Source organism: Athene cunicularia (assembly GCF_003259725.1).
Source record: "Athene cunicularia isolate RWA chromosome 12 unlocalized genomic scaffold, athCun1 chr12_part1, whole genome shotgun sequence".
NCBI classification, from domain to species: Eukaryota; Metazoa; Chordata; class Aves; order Strigiformes; family Strigidae; genus Athene; species Athene cunicularia.
Window position 1 is genome coordinate 19,070,186 of NW_020799116.1, and position 12,816 is coordinate 19,083,001.

At 37.2% G+C, this 12,816-nt stretch overlaps 1 protein-coding gene across 1 annotated transcript in view; it reads left to right on the top strand.

Annotated features, from left to right (window-relative positions):
- The window catches only part of DOCK3 (dedicator of cytokinesis 3), a 205,599-nt gene that overhangs the window by 161,477 nt on the left and 31,306 nt on the right, over positions 1-12,816 (top strand). Inside the window, exons 34-40 of the mRNA XM_026857605.1 lie at positions 1,226-1,374; positions 3,944-4,029; positions 5,924-5,950; positions 6,070-6,165; positions 7,948-8,008; positions 8,493-8,586; positions 9,302-9,450. Coding sequence (XP_026713406.1) covers positions 1,226-1,374; positions 3,944-4,029; positions 5,924-5,950; positions 6,070-6,165; positions 7,948-8,008; positions 8,493-8,586; positions 9,302-9,450 — 662 coding nt within the window. The remainder of the gene's footprint in view (positions 1-1,225; positions 1,375-3,943; positions 4,030-5,923; positions 5,951-6,069; positions 6,166-7,947; positions 8,009-8,492; positions 8,587-9,301; positions 9,451-12,816) is intronic.

Genomic DNA, 12,816 nt, shown 5'->3' on the forward strand with positions numbered 1-12,816 from the left:
ACAGGTAAATCATTAAGAGGGCAAGGGAATGGTACAAATCAGATTGGATAACTTGATAATGTGGCTGTAAGCAATATATTCAGAAAGCCAAATATAAACATTTTATTTGTAGGAATATAGGTAGGAGTGCTAGTTGAGAAAACAAAGACTGCAAACATATCATGCTGATAATCAGGTGAAGGGGAGCTACCTGTAAAATGCCATGAGTAAAAAAGATACCATAATCTTTGACAAAATATGTAAGAATCTTGAGTAAGAGAAGGGGGATGATATTAGTGCTATGGTTTTTTTATAAGTGCAGTTCATTCCAGAATAGTTCACCTGGTCCTGCTTTCTACAGCTCAAAAAAGAAAAAAACCTAAACCAAAGACAAATGGGACAGAGTTCAGAGAACAGTCAAAGGTGACTTCAGAAGTAAGAAAATGCCTTATTATAAAATACTGAATAAGCCTGACCTGTCTTGCACAACTAAGATGATGCAGACAGACTTGATCACAGTCTCTAAGCATCTGTGTGGAGAAAAGAAGGGTCTCCAAAATAACAGAGATCAAATAACCAAAAAATGATGGTAGACAAATTCAAATGAAAGTTGAGAAGCCTGTTTTAGATATGTAGATACAGATATTAATCACTGAATCTTTTTCCAAATACGGCTGTTCTGATTTATTCTCTGCGACTGCACAGTAAGCATGCCACAGAAGAGACTGCTAGCAAAATGCCTTGGATTTCTGTTGCTGAGAAGCAATGCAATTTGGTCCTAAGTCAAGGTCAGTTAGGAAATTGAGACTTCCATAGCACAGAGGATGAAGAGCTCTGTTGTAGTTCTTTGAAATCTAAATATGATTTATTAAATTCTATTGTTCTTACCAGCCCCTTCAGAATCTTTTTGTTCACAAATTAGAAATATCTGTGGCCTCTTTTCCCCCTAGTTAGTATGGTTTAGTTTGGTTATTTTTGGCAGTTTGAATTCCTTTGCAAGTCAAATGCACTGACAATTTTTGCTGAAGGCTTTCACAGTGAAATTAAAAATGCTCTTAGAGAATTTGTAAGGAATGGTGTAAAGCAAATAGTTTTTCCAGTCCTTTCAAGAAAAGAGCATGTTTGCTTTTAGAATGCTCATGCTTACTACTAGATATGTATATGTTGTTCCTGCGGGAGTTCCCTATTTTCTCAGGGACAGATAACAAAGGCTTTTATTTAATTACAGTTACTTTGTGTTGTGCAGGTGAGCATAAGATTCACTTCATTCCGGGAATGATTGGCCCCTTTCTTGGTGTTACACTTGTTCCACAACCTGAAGTCCGGAATATCATGATCCCTATCTTCCACGACATGATGGACTGGGAGCAGAGAAAGAATGGCAACTTCAAACAGGTGAAGTCAGTTCCCAAACATTTGCAGTATTATTTTTCTTGCTCTGTCTATCTGCATTGTCCAGCTGGAAGCAAGGAGTTTTGTCTGCTGATGCATTTCTGATTGTGAAGAAGATGTTGTCATGTAAAAATATAAAAATATAAATTTGAAGCATAATTCACAAAACTATTAGAAGACTCCCAAGTTTGAGTGTACTTTACAGCAAGGTACATTTCCCATGAACACAGAGATGAGGAGCAATGTACTCATCACATAGGAGATGAGGAAAAGAATTTTGTAAGTGCTGGGCTCTCACTGCTCCCATTGGTTTCACTTAGATTATTAGTCAACCATTAAATGGGTCAGACTGAGAACCAAAAATGGAGATGTAAAGATATAGCCAGTATTTGAGAACACAGTGATGTTTGCTGTGCTCTGTCTTCAATTTCCAGCTAGAAGGTGGTATTGCGTAATTAATTATACCATGCTTTGAAACAGACTTTGTATTGTTTTTAAAGAAATTGTAGCACTCTCCTGGAATGATTTTGCCCAGCAACAGTTCTGTAGCTTCCACCTGCTGTGAGCTCTGATTGCATAAACAGGGAGAGGATTCTTCATCATTTTGTTGCCCAATCATGGACGGAATTGCTTAAATTTTCCACTGCAAAACAGATTCCTGAAGTGCAAAATACTAATAATGAAGAATTGGTTTGGACTGGACCCTGAGATGACTGTGCTTCATTGTCTTTGGGGCAATATTGGAGCAGCAAATATTTGCAAATAAGCACTCTGAAGTAGTAAATCCTTTTATTTAAATTATCATAATTCATGGGATTATTATCCACACACTCATTAAAATGCCAGATCTAATCTATCATTCCAGGAGAATAGCAAACCTTTTCCATAGTCTGACCTATTAAAGACTGTGTGGAAAAGTATTACCAGGAGCTTCAGCTTTTCTTTTTCTTCAACTCCTTTGATTATTACTGTTATTATTATTTACTATTATTATTACAGTAGCATTTGATCTTGGTCCTCTTTTTGCTTGTTTTAGCATAACAATAGAACAGTCCCAGCTCTGGCACTTACAGTTACTGGTACCTACAGTCATCTTCAAGTTTCTGGACCTGTTTATACTTACTGTATCAAGATGAACTTTTCATAATCTTCATTTAATTTTTACACTCATTAATATATTCTAGAGCTCCAAGAATATTTATTTAATTACCTGTAGAGCAAATTTCCACGCTGCTTTATGAAGCATATATTGTAACTATCTAAGATTAAAGACAGAATAATCACCTCTATTAGTGAGAATGAAATAAAATAGTTAAACAGCACAAGATGTATTAAACCTTATTAACATTAGCTGCTGGAATCAGGAGGTTATTTGTTGTCCTGTATAATGCTAGATATATTCTGGACACATGCATTATGATTTTTGTCAAGTCATTGTAGATCACAAGCAAAGAGAGGGTAGGGATTTTTTTAAAATTCTGAGCTTCTCTTTACTTTTTGAACACTAAATTGGTTGTCAAAAAATATAAAAATCCTGGAAATTCATTTTCAAGTACTTTTTTTATTTTTGTCAGTAGCTCATGTTTTAACAAGGTTATTTTTTCAGCAATACTGGATAACAATGCAGTCTGATTCATGGACTATATCAGGCTTCCCTTTAATGATATCAGCCACAAGAGCACCAACTCCGTTTGTGTGCCACTGGGTGATTTGCTTTTCCTTCTCACCTTAACTTCCTCTGCAGCAATTTGGCAGCTGAAAACCATAGACAAACTCAAATTATGTTTGTCTTTAAATAAAAACAAGCCATATTTCTACAAACAGTTTCAACCTTTAGGAACCTCTGTCTTCATTAGTACTGAAAGTATGTTTTCTACAAGATTTGCAAGACTACATGAAATAATGTTGTTTAATGTTAGATACATTGATTTTTGCACTTGAATCAATTTCATGGGAATAGCTGATATCAAACTTGGTAATAGGATGTATTAGACTGGGGGAGGAAATGAATACATATTCAAAACCTTTGTAAGGGAAAAGAAACATAATGATACTGTTGTGGCCCTTTATGTAAGCGTGAAAAGAAAATGCGTCATGTAATCATAGAGAGGCTTGACAAAACTGGGTTTAATGAATAAATAATCTTGCAATGTAGTGATGCCTGGATGATTGGAAATCAGTTACCTACCAGCAGAACCATCCCAGCTATTCAGTGGCGATCACACCATAAATTAGTTTCTCTGTGTGGATATTCTATTACAGAAACTGGATACAGTTTGTCTGGTATACTGGTTCACTGAAAGTGTGTCTTAGTGATTTATTTGATAAAGAGAATAAACTTCAGAAATTCCTGTGAAGAAACAGTGTTATCTGCCCTGGGAAGTTCATTTAGACACTCATAAACAAAAGGATAATTTAGATTCTGTCCTCCTATTTCACTGAAAAAGGAGAGAAGTGTGTCTGTTGAACTGATCCACAGAGAAACAAATCCCTGGCACATTCTTCCCAGTGTCTGGAACTCTTGTCCTTCTACATGAACAGCTAATTTGTAACCAATTGCTGCTTCATCCAGGTGGAAGCTGAGCTGATCGATAAGCTGGACAGCCTGGTATCTGAAGGAAAAGGTGATGAGAACTACAGGGAACTCTTCAGCCTGCTGTAAGCTCTGCGTTTCTCCTCACTCTGTGTTGGGCAGGGTCATTGAAAGAGTCAAAGTAGTGATCTGTGCAGCCCCAGCAACAGTGCTGATCTTCAGAGAAAGCAGTCAAGGGCTTTCTGGCAGGTTTGCATGACATGGCTCAGTGAAATAGAAGTATGTCACTCTATTTCTGAAAAGAATATAAAAACCTAAATTCTTCTTTGTCTTCTTTCTGTGAAATCAAATATAAGGCTGCACAGGTAAGTAGTTACCATCTTCACATCAAAAATTGATTTGCTAGAGGAGCCAGTGCCTGCCTTTTTACACAGCAGTACGTGAAATCATGGCCTTAAGATTGAGAAACAGTGTACTATCTAGCAAGTCAGGCCTTGTCAGAGCAAAAGATATTTTCCTCAGCTTTTTCCTTCTTCCAATTTTTAAAGCCCACCTTTTGCTTGGCTCAACAGTTGCAAGTTGCTTCTTCCAGACTCCATCATGACACTGTATATCCACTCCCTTTCACACCAAAAATCCAGTAAATCACAAGGATAAACTTTACATCTCACTTTCCACTTAGTTATCTTTGATTACTGACCTGTTGCCAGATTTCATTTCCAGTGATCCTAGTTTATTTCAGAAGGAGTTATTTTGAACTGTGAGAATCCAGAGCAGTTAAGCCAAAATCTTTAAATATTCCAGTGAGCCATGGAGATCATCAGCAAAATTTTAGCCATGCATTCCAGACAATTTTATGTGGCCCCTGATAGCATGCTGGCAGTTTGAGGCATAAAGCTTTGTTTTGCTAGAATCAGTACCTGTATTTCTGAATTTAAAATTGCACATTTGTTCATTTTCAGATACATAGGCCTGCCCATTCTGTATGCTTATCCTTAGGAAGCATGTAAATGTATTCAGTTTGGATTTGTGTATATTTAGCCTTGGCAAGTCTGACACATTACATGTACAGATAATATAAGTCTATTTCAGGGACAAAGGAAGGAAAATATCTTTTTTTCTTTTTTAATTCACCTGGCAAGAGGAATATCATGTATTTCTTTTGCTCCAGTTGATGACATTTGATACCTGAAATGTTAAGAATTCAAAGACTGTAGCTTGTTACCTATTTTTAGATGACAGTGACTGGATGTATTGCCCAGAAATACAGCCTGGAAGTCCAGCAACCTTTTAGTTTATATTTGCTATTGACTTTTCTGAGAACAGTGTGAACTTTGAAGAAACAATTCCACAAAGTTAATAAATGCTGTGTGAAATAAAGAGTTGACCCTGAATTCTACTGTCTCAACTATACTGCTGAAATGAGAATTGGCTCCCTCAGCTGATAATCATTCCAGTACAGAACAGTTGGCCTCTTGTGAGGACATGTATGACACCAAACAGAATTTCTTTTCTCTTGCCAGTACAGAAGTGGCAAGTTCTTTGACTGACGATCCAGTTTCTGGAAACTAGCATGTAAATTTGCTTTCTTTTTTCACTTTTTAAGTATGATTTTCAGTGTTCTCACTCTAGCCTTCTCTCAACCTTCACAATTGTCTCAGAGAGATGCTTGCTGTATTGTCTAGTTTGCTGAGCAGGAACAGATTTTTATTTATTTACAGTTTAAATAAACTGTGATTCAAGGTTAGTTGGTTGGTTGCTGATTAGAGGTGAAAATTTATGTAGTGATGAGCAAAGAAGAGGTATTTGCACTAGGTTTAGACTCCCTTCCAACTTCTGACTGCTGTTAGCAGTTTTTAAGCTACATTAAGCTACATGGGAATGTCAGTAATGTGAGAATCGGCTGTTGCCATGAGCATTGCTGCTCTTCAAATATTTTAAATGGCAGTGTGAAGATATTTTTCCTTCTCGTGTAAATTCTGTAATTTCCTTGTCTTTGCTTCATGCTGCCTGGAGTAGAACTCAGCTCTTTGGGCCCTATCCCAGGTAAGACAGGAATTCTATGGATTTGTTTTATAAGGGAGAAACCAAGTTGTCCCCAGCTGTCTGCATGCACTGTGCCATTTCCGTGGAAGCCTCATCTGCTGTTTCCATCTCCCAAACAGTTTGCTGGAGAAGATTGAGCAGGAAACATGGCGGGAGACTGGAATCTCTTTTGTTACGTCAGTTACTCGTCTCATGGAGCGTCTGCTTGACTATAGGTATCTGGCAACAACAGTAATATATTCTAAGAACTTTGTAAGGAGGTAGTAACAAATTTCTTTTCTACAGGGAATATTTTTATTGTTTATCAAACTGCATGCTTCTCTGATGACAAGTATTATGTAAGCAAGCCTAACTCATTGCTACTAGGTTCTGGGCAAAAATCCTAAATCCACATCTCTAGAACCCTAATTCTCATTCTTGTATGCTTGTTACTGATAATAGCAAAGATGAAGAAATTTTTTAACTCGTAGTCTTGCACTAAGGTTTAATCAGGTTGCTAAATCATTCATTCCTTCTATCATTGAAATGATCTTGCCCAACTCAGCAAAATTGAGGCTAAATGCAAGAATGATCTCAAATGCCTTGTCGACCCGAGATGTGCTGAATGCCTCATCTAGACATGCAGGGTTGGAAAACTTTTCATCTGAGGGAAGCCTGACATGACAGCTGGTGACTCATGTGTGCAAGACTCCACTATAAATTAGGCATCCTTTATTTAGTTCTAGACGGAAGTTTACAGGACTATTATGTCAATACAGCTGAGCTTTGACTCAGTTACAAGAAAATATTTTAACTTTTATATATATATATATATATATATATATATATACACACACACACACACATACATAGAGTTGTTTTTATAGAATAACAGACATTTTGAAACCATATAGAACTGGCCCAATTATTTCTATCTTCAGCCTACTGACAATTTTTGCTTCGGCTGCTGCTCATCATAGGTGAAAACCTGTGACTAGGCTGGGTATTCTGCAATCCCAAATCCTTTTCTGTGCTTTTTAGTTTGCTCTTTTTATTATCCTTACCTGTCTGATCCAATCTCCTGTTTGTTTCCTGAGAACAACTGCTTTACAACTACAATGCAAGACCAGGTATCTGAGATACATTTACAGGAAATGCAAGGGAGCTGACATTTTTTTTAATGAAATTTGCTATCAGTGCCATTTTAATACACAGATACACAATGTCATGCTTAATTGAGGAACAAATACCAGGTTTTAATTGAGTTTTAATACACAGCAGATTTTTTCATTCCCAGAGCAGACCAGAACAGGGAACTGCATCGGAATTTGAAATACACAGGCATCTCTTGGAGTTCAGCTGCCAGTTCACTGACAAAGTAGTTCTCAAGATAGTTTGCTGTGTTACTGCTTTAAAAATTCTGTCTCTTTTTCATAAATGAATGTGACTTTCTCAAGTCAGGACTTGTAATTTCAGAAGCCTTTAACTTTTTGTGCTGCTTGAATAGTAATAATTTCTAAAATACTCCAAAAATGAAAGATAAATGTTGTGATTTAACTTAACGATGAAACAGTTAGTTATCTAGTCTAAATTACTTGGGTTGTATCTTTCAGTGTGCCAACACTTCACTGGATAGCTGAATTTATGAAAGCCAATCCTTTGACTAGGAAACACTAAACATTTACATCTGGTTAAATAATAGTTTTTCACTTTTATAATAGATAGTTCAGATGATTTTTGGAGACTATTATTTGTTTTTTGTTCAGATTCTTGTAAGAAATGAAGTAGCAGTCATCTCAGGTGCTTGTTCTCAGATGCAGACGTGTAAGAGGACACAGTTCTCATATCATTTAAGCCATAATATGGAAATTACTCTTAGAGGAACTTTATAAAAGAAAGTATATGGTTAACTCTTTTTTGTGATCCAAGGAAACTCTGGAAGATAAGATAGCTTCAAATTTATTTTAAAAGGTTTTTGTTTTGCAGATGTATGTTTCAACATTGTTCTGCTTTCTTAGGGACTGTATGAAAGGAGATGAAACAGAAAACAAGAAGATTGGCTGCACTGTTAACCTTATGGTAAAGATGTTTCCTTTATCTCTTTGGGATACTGTGCAATGTTGTCAAAACTGGAATGGGAAAGTTTGGGACAGGAATCTGTGTCCGGCAAGGGCAGCTTCAGAATCTGAGCCCTGGGATGACAGCAGAATGACAGAGGGTTGTGAGGATCCCCTGGAGGTCTCTGGTCCAACACTCTGTTTAAAGCAGGGCCAAAAGGTCAGGTTCCTCAGGGTCTTGTCCAGCTGAGTTCCGAGTATCACTGTGACAGAGGTTCTACCACCTCTCTCGCCTTTTCTTTCAGCTTTTGACTACCTTCGGTTTGACAAAAAAAAAAAAAAAAAATCATGACACAATAAAATTAGTGGGTTAAATCAGTGTGAATGTGAGTTATTACTTTTCTTTTACACTGACTTCTCTTTTCAGTACTTTTATACATACACAGATAATGCTGATTGTATTGAATGAAGGGTCTCAGTAACAACTCTGTTGTTTTCTTTCACAGAATTTCTATAAATCCGAAATTAACAAGGAAGAGATGTACATCCGCTATATCCACAAGCTCTGTGACATGCACTTACAGGCCGAGAACTATACAGGTTAGTAAGATATCCTATGTCCTATGGGGTCTTCTTGAAATCCTCTTGCAAGTTTTCAGCTCTCCCAATGTTATTGGGAGATGTTACATCTGATTCATTCTTTTGGAAAAAAAATTGTATGAATCAGTTATGGCAGTTGGGAAGATAAGCTGAGGTCCAGCTCATTCCCTTCAGTCAAATAATGTATGTCTACGACCACACAACCATATGACTATTCTGGTACACTCTGAATTTTACATTAAGTGCTCTATGAGAAAGACTCATCCAAAAAAATCACAATAGTGGAATCACATTTAGAGGAATATTAAAATCACAAAACCACTGTTACATTATCATTTGCCATATTTCCTTGCATTGTCATATTTACAGAGCACTTAGAAAGTGTATGGACCCTAAATCTGTGTTGACCAAGTTCCGTGTACAGCTGCAGGCCCCAAATCTAGTTCCATAGCTGACTATGCATTTAAATCAAGTAGCTAGTAAAAAGGAACTTGACAGATTAGTACCTAAAAATCAGGTTCATCGGAAACAGCTTTGTGCTGCTATGTTAAGTAATTGACATCTTAGATGATCATTTAATTATTCAGAATTTTTTCTCACATTGTAAATCAGAAATTCCAGACTGTTTAAGAAGCAGGTCTAGTGACCTTTCAACTTACTGGCTGTATTTATTTGTTGTCACTGATTCAGTGTTCAATAACTGCATTTCCAACAGAGGCTGCATTTACTTTGCTTTTGTACTGTGAGTTGCTTCAGTGGGAGGACAGACCTCTGAGAGAGTTCCTGCATTATCCTTCTCAGTCAGAGTGGCAACGTAAGGAAGGTCTGTGCCGTAAGATTATCCATTACTTCAACAAAGGGAAGGTATGCCAACTTCTTCTCTCTTCCAGCAGCTTCCTTCCCTTTTCCTGACTTACTTAGGCCTTGCAAGACTATCATCTCAGTTCAGTAGTCTGGAAGTAAATTTGTATCACAAGGTTTTATAACTTGACAAATTGCTTGTTGGCTCTCTGGGCGCAAAAACATGAGAAAATGCATACGAGTATTGCATTACACATAACATTTGGAACCCATTTAGGTAGGCCAACAGAAAAAATACCAAAACATTTTTCTACCTTTAAACCAAACTTTGGATCAACTGTTATGACAGACAGCTTTATGAGTGCCAAGTTCCTTAGCTTCTGGGGGGCAGGACTGCATTTTGTAGTTGTCTATGCAAATTGCTGTGTTATGACTCACTTTAGGACTTGTTTTGTTTCTAACCTATATAACTAAATAGCAGGCAATGCACTGTAGGAGTCCCTTTATTAAAAAAGATTTAAGTCTTTTCAGTGTCACTGTTATTTTAAGGTGGATTTCAATTAAAGTGCAGTTCCATCCATTCAGAAGAACAAAATCAATATATTTCATTTTCACAGATTAGGTGTGTTTTTCCTACAATAATTTTTTTTTTTTTAATTACTGCAGATGTAGGTGTTATAGTCTCTTGTGTCACAGTGTTTTGTTCACATTTCAGAGGTGAACCTTAAAAGTGGTATGATCTGTTAGAATATTTTAATATTTTTCCCTTTTCTAGAAAAATCCTACAGCTTATATATTGGAAGATCATGTCTGTTTGTGTGCCTTGGGGATGTTTTTGCCTGTGATGGCAATGACAGTGGTAGTAAATGCAAATGTGATTTGGTTCATATGGGATTGCCATTCCAGATAATTCTTTCTTAGTCCTGATAATGAAAAATTGAATATGGCAGCGATGTTCTCTACAGAACCTGCAAAGGAAGTCAGATTCCAGTGTAGGAAGAAATGGCCTATTTATGAAGAAGTGATTCATTAAGAAGAATTTTTTTTTTTTGTCGGAATTGTTCTTTTGTAATAATACTGCATATGGTTCTCTTTTTAGTTTCAGAAATTTTCAGAGGTTTTCAGACTGCACTTAAATAACCACTGATGTGCAAATATTGCAGTACTGTCTGAATGGACAAAGATGATATAGAAACTATGTCAAACAAGTGAGCCTGTACTTTTGACAAAAACAGGCAGTCTGTATATGCACTGAAGCTGAGTTAAAACCTGATGGATGTAATTTTGCTATAAAACTCCTAACAGATTATAGAGTGTTAACCTCCCGAGGTTTTTCCCCCACTGGATGTTTTTGGAGTTACTTAACTTTGTGTTTTAATCCTCCTTTATTATAAATGGTAGCTGAATGACTGAGTAATCCACTTTAGCAGTGTGTATGTCACTCAGACTGTGGAAGTGAAAGAAGCAAAATCCTCCTGCTGATTTTCAGCACTCTTTCTGTTGCTGTGTAAGAGGGGAAAGATCAGGCAATGGAAGAAACTTGCTTCCCTCAACTTGTGTCCGGTAGTCTGTCTTTCTGCACCACCCTAAGATGGTCCCTCCTCTGGTCCTGAAGAGTAGAATTTGTTGTTCTGTGTCCTTCAGTTGCATTTCTAGAGAAGTTTCTCATGCTGCTCCTGGCATCTTCCACTAAGTAAGGGAGTCAAAGCAGCATGAAAAAGGTGTAAAAATTCTGCATTTGTTAATGGGAAAATTTTCTCAGCACAGGAGTGGGGGGGGAATACTATGGCCACAGGACTGTCTTGTGAGTTTGCTCTAAGGGGCATGCCAGTGGAGGGCAAGGAGTGATGGCATGGCCCGTGGAGGGCAAGGAGTGCTGCAGTGGGGTGCAGAATTGAGCAACTCACATTCTCAGTATTGTTGATAGCAGCAGCCCAGAGCTGGTAAGGAACAAGGTGTTCCAAAGCCCTTTTAGCCTTCATTCTGGTCATTTGCTTATTTCTGCTATGCTTTAAATTAGGTTATGGCTCAGTTGGCAGTGTGAGCAAGTGCATAACTTTAAATGAAGATTTATTTTTTTTAACTCACAGTTACAATTTTGTCTGTTAAAACTCAAGGTTTTCTAGTTGAAGACTGTGAATAGAACAGTTTGAACCTGACTGATCATGCTTCCGGACAGTAATAGTTTGAAAACTACACAACCCTTTTCTGTCCAGTTCAAAGCTAGATTTTATTAACTGAAAATTCTGACCAGCTCCCATCACAGCATCACAGTGTATCCTCCTTAGTGCCAGCCACGTGCTGTGAGAGACCCAAAGCTGTATTTCTAAAGTAGTTCATTTTTAGATCATGTGTTCCATACACAACATTTGAACTAATTTCTCTTGTGCACCCTCATGTGACTCATATTTTCAAAAGAAATCTGCACATGGGATGTGAGTAAATAAAGGTTGCTGTTCATAAATGTTGATTGTCTGTATCTGTGCTTCCTTGTGTGCTGTCATTAGCGCTCAACTGAGAGTTGCTGGTGCCATAGGAGAAGGCTGCAATAAATGTCGTATGAATGTGCTTTTCAAGTGAAGGACATAATATGCAAATAGATCAGATGTCAGTAATGAGGGAAATTAACAGTGGAGACATTAGGAAATTATTTGAAGGTGGGAAGAATGATACTTTAGAGGGAAGTGACACTTGCATAGCACATGGAATTACGTATTAAATTTCTGCACTGTGAAGATGGTACTCATTAAAAATCATAGATTTTAAAACTGAGGATCGCAGTGGCTCAGATATCCATTCATTCCCTTTTCCTTTCAAGTATCTGTGAACTCTCTTTTCTCAGTTGCTACCTGTATATTGTGTTTCTTCACTTCTCTGTCTCATCTTGTATCTACAGAATATTCAGCTAGCACAGTGGAGTTTCTCTGTGTGGACATCTTAACTGAAAGAAAGAGAGAAAGCCTGAGTTAGGATGAGAAGAACAGTATCAGGGTACATGTAGAAGAGCTGGTATAAAGAGAAAGTAAGATGTGGTTACATGTTGTTAATTTAATTCACATCAGAAAAGGAGCATGAAAAGGTTACATCTTCAGGATCACCTGAAGGGATGACAGCCAGCTATCTTTCTGCTTCTGTCCAGAAGACAGATTAGAGAATTATGTAGGCTTCAGCCACAGCATCCCATTTGGAAGTGAGACTCTGCTCACACTCTGTGTGACAAAAGCCATTTATTCCTGACCAGATGTTTCAGAAGAGACTTCTTTTCCATTCTTTCAAGTAAATACAGATAAGCTAAGAATTGAAAAATCTACGTATAACACCTCTGTAAAGAATGTTGTAACCTATAAAAAATGCAATGAACTCTGTGTTTGCAAATATAAATACTTAACTGGTTAATGTTGTTGATCCCACAGCAAAAATACTGTTAAT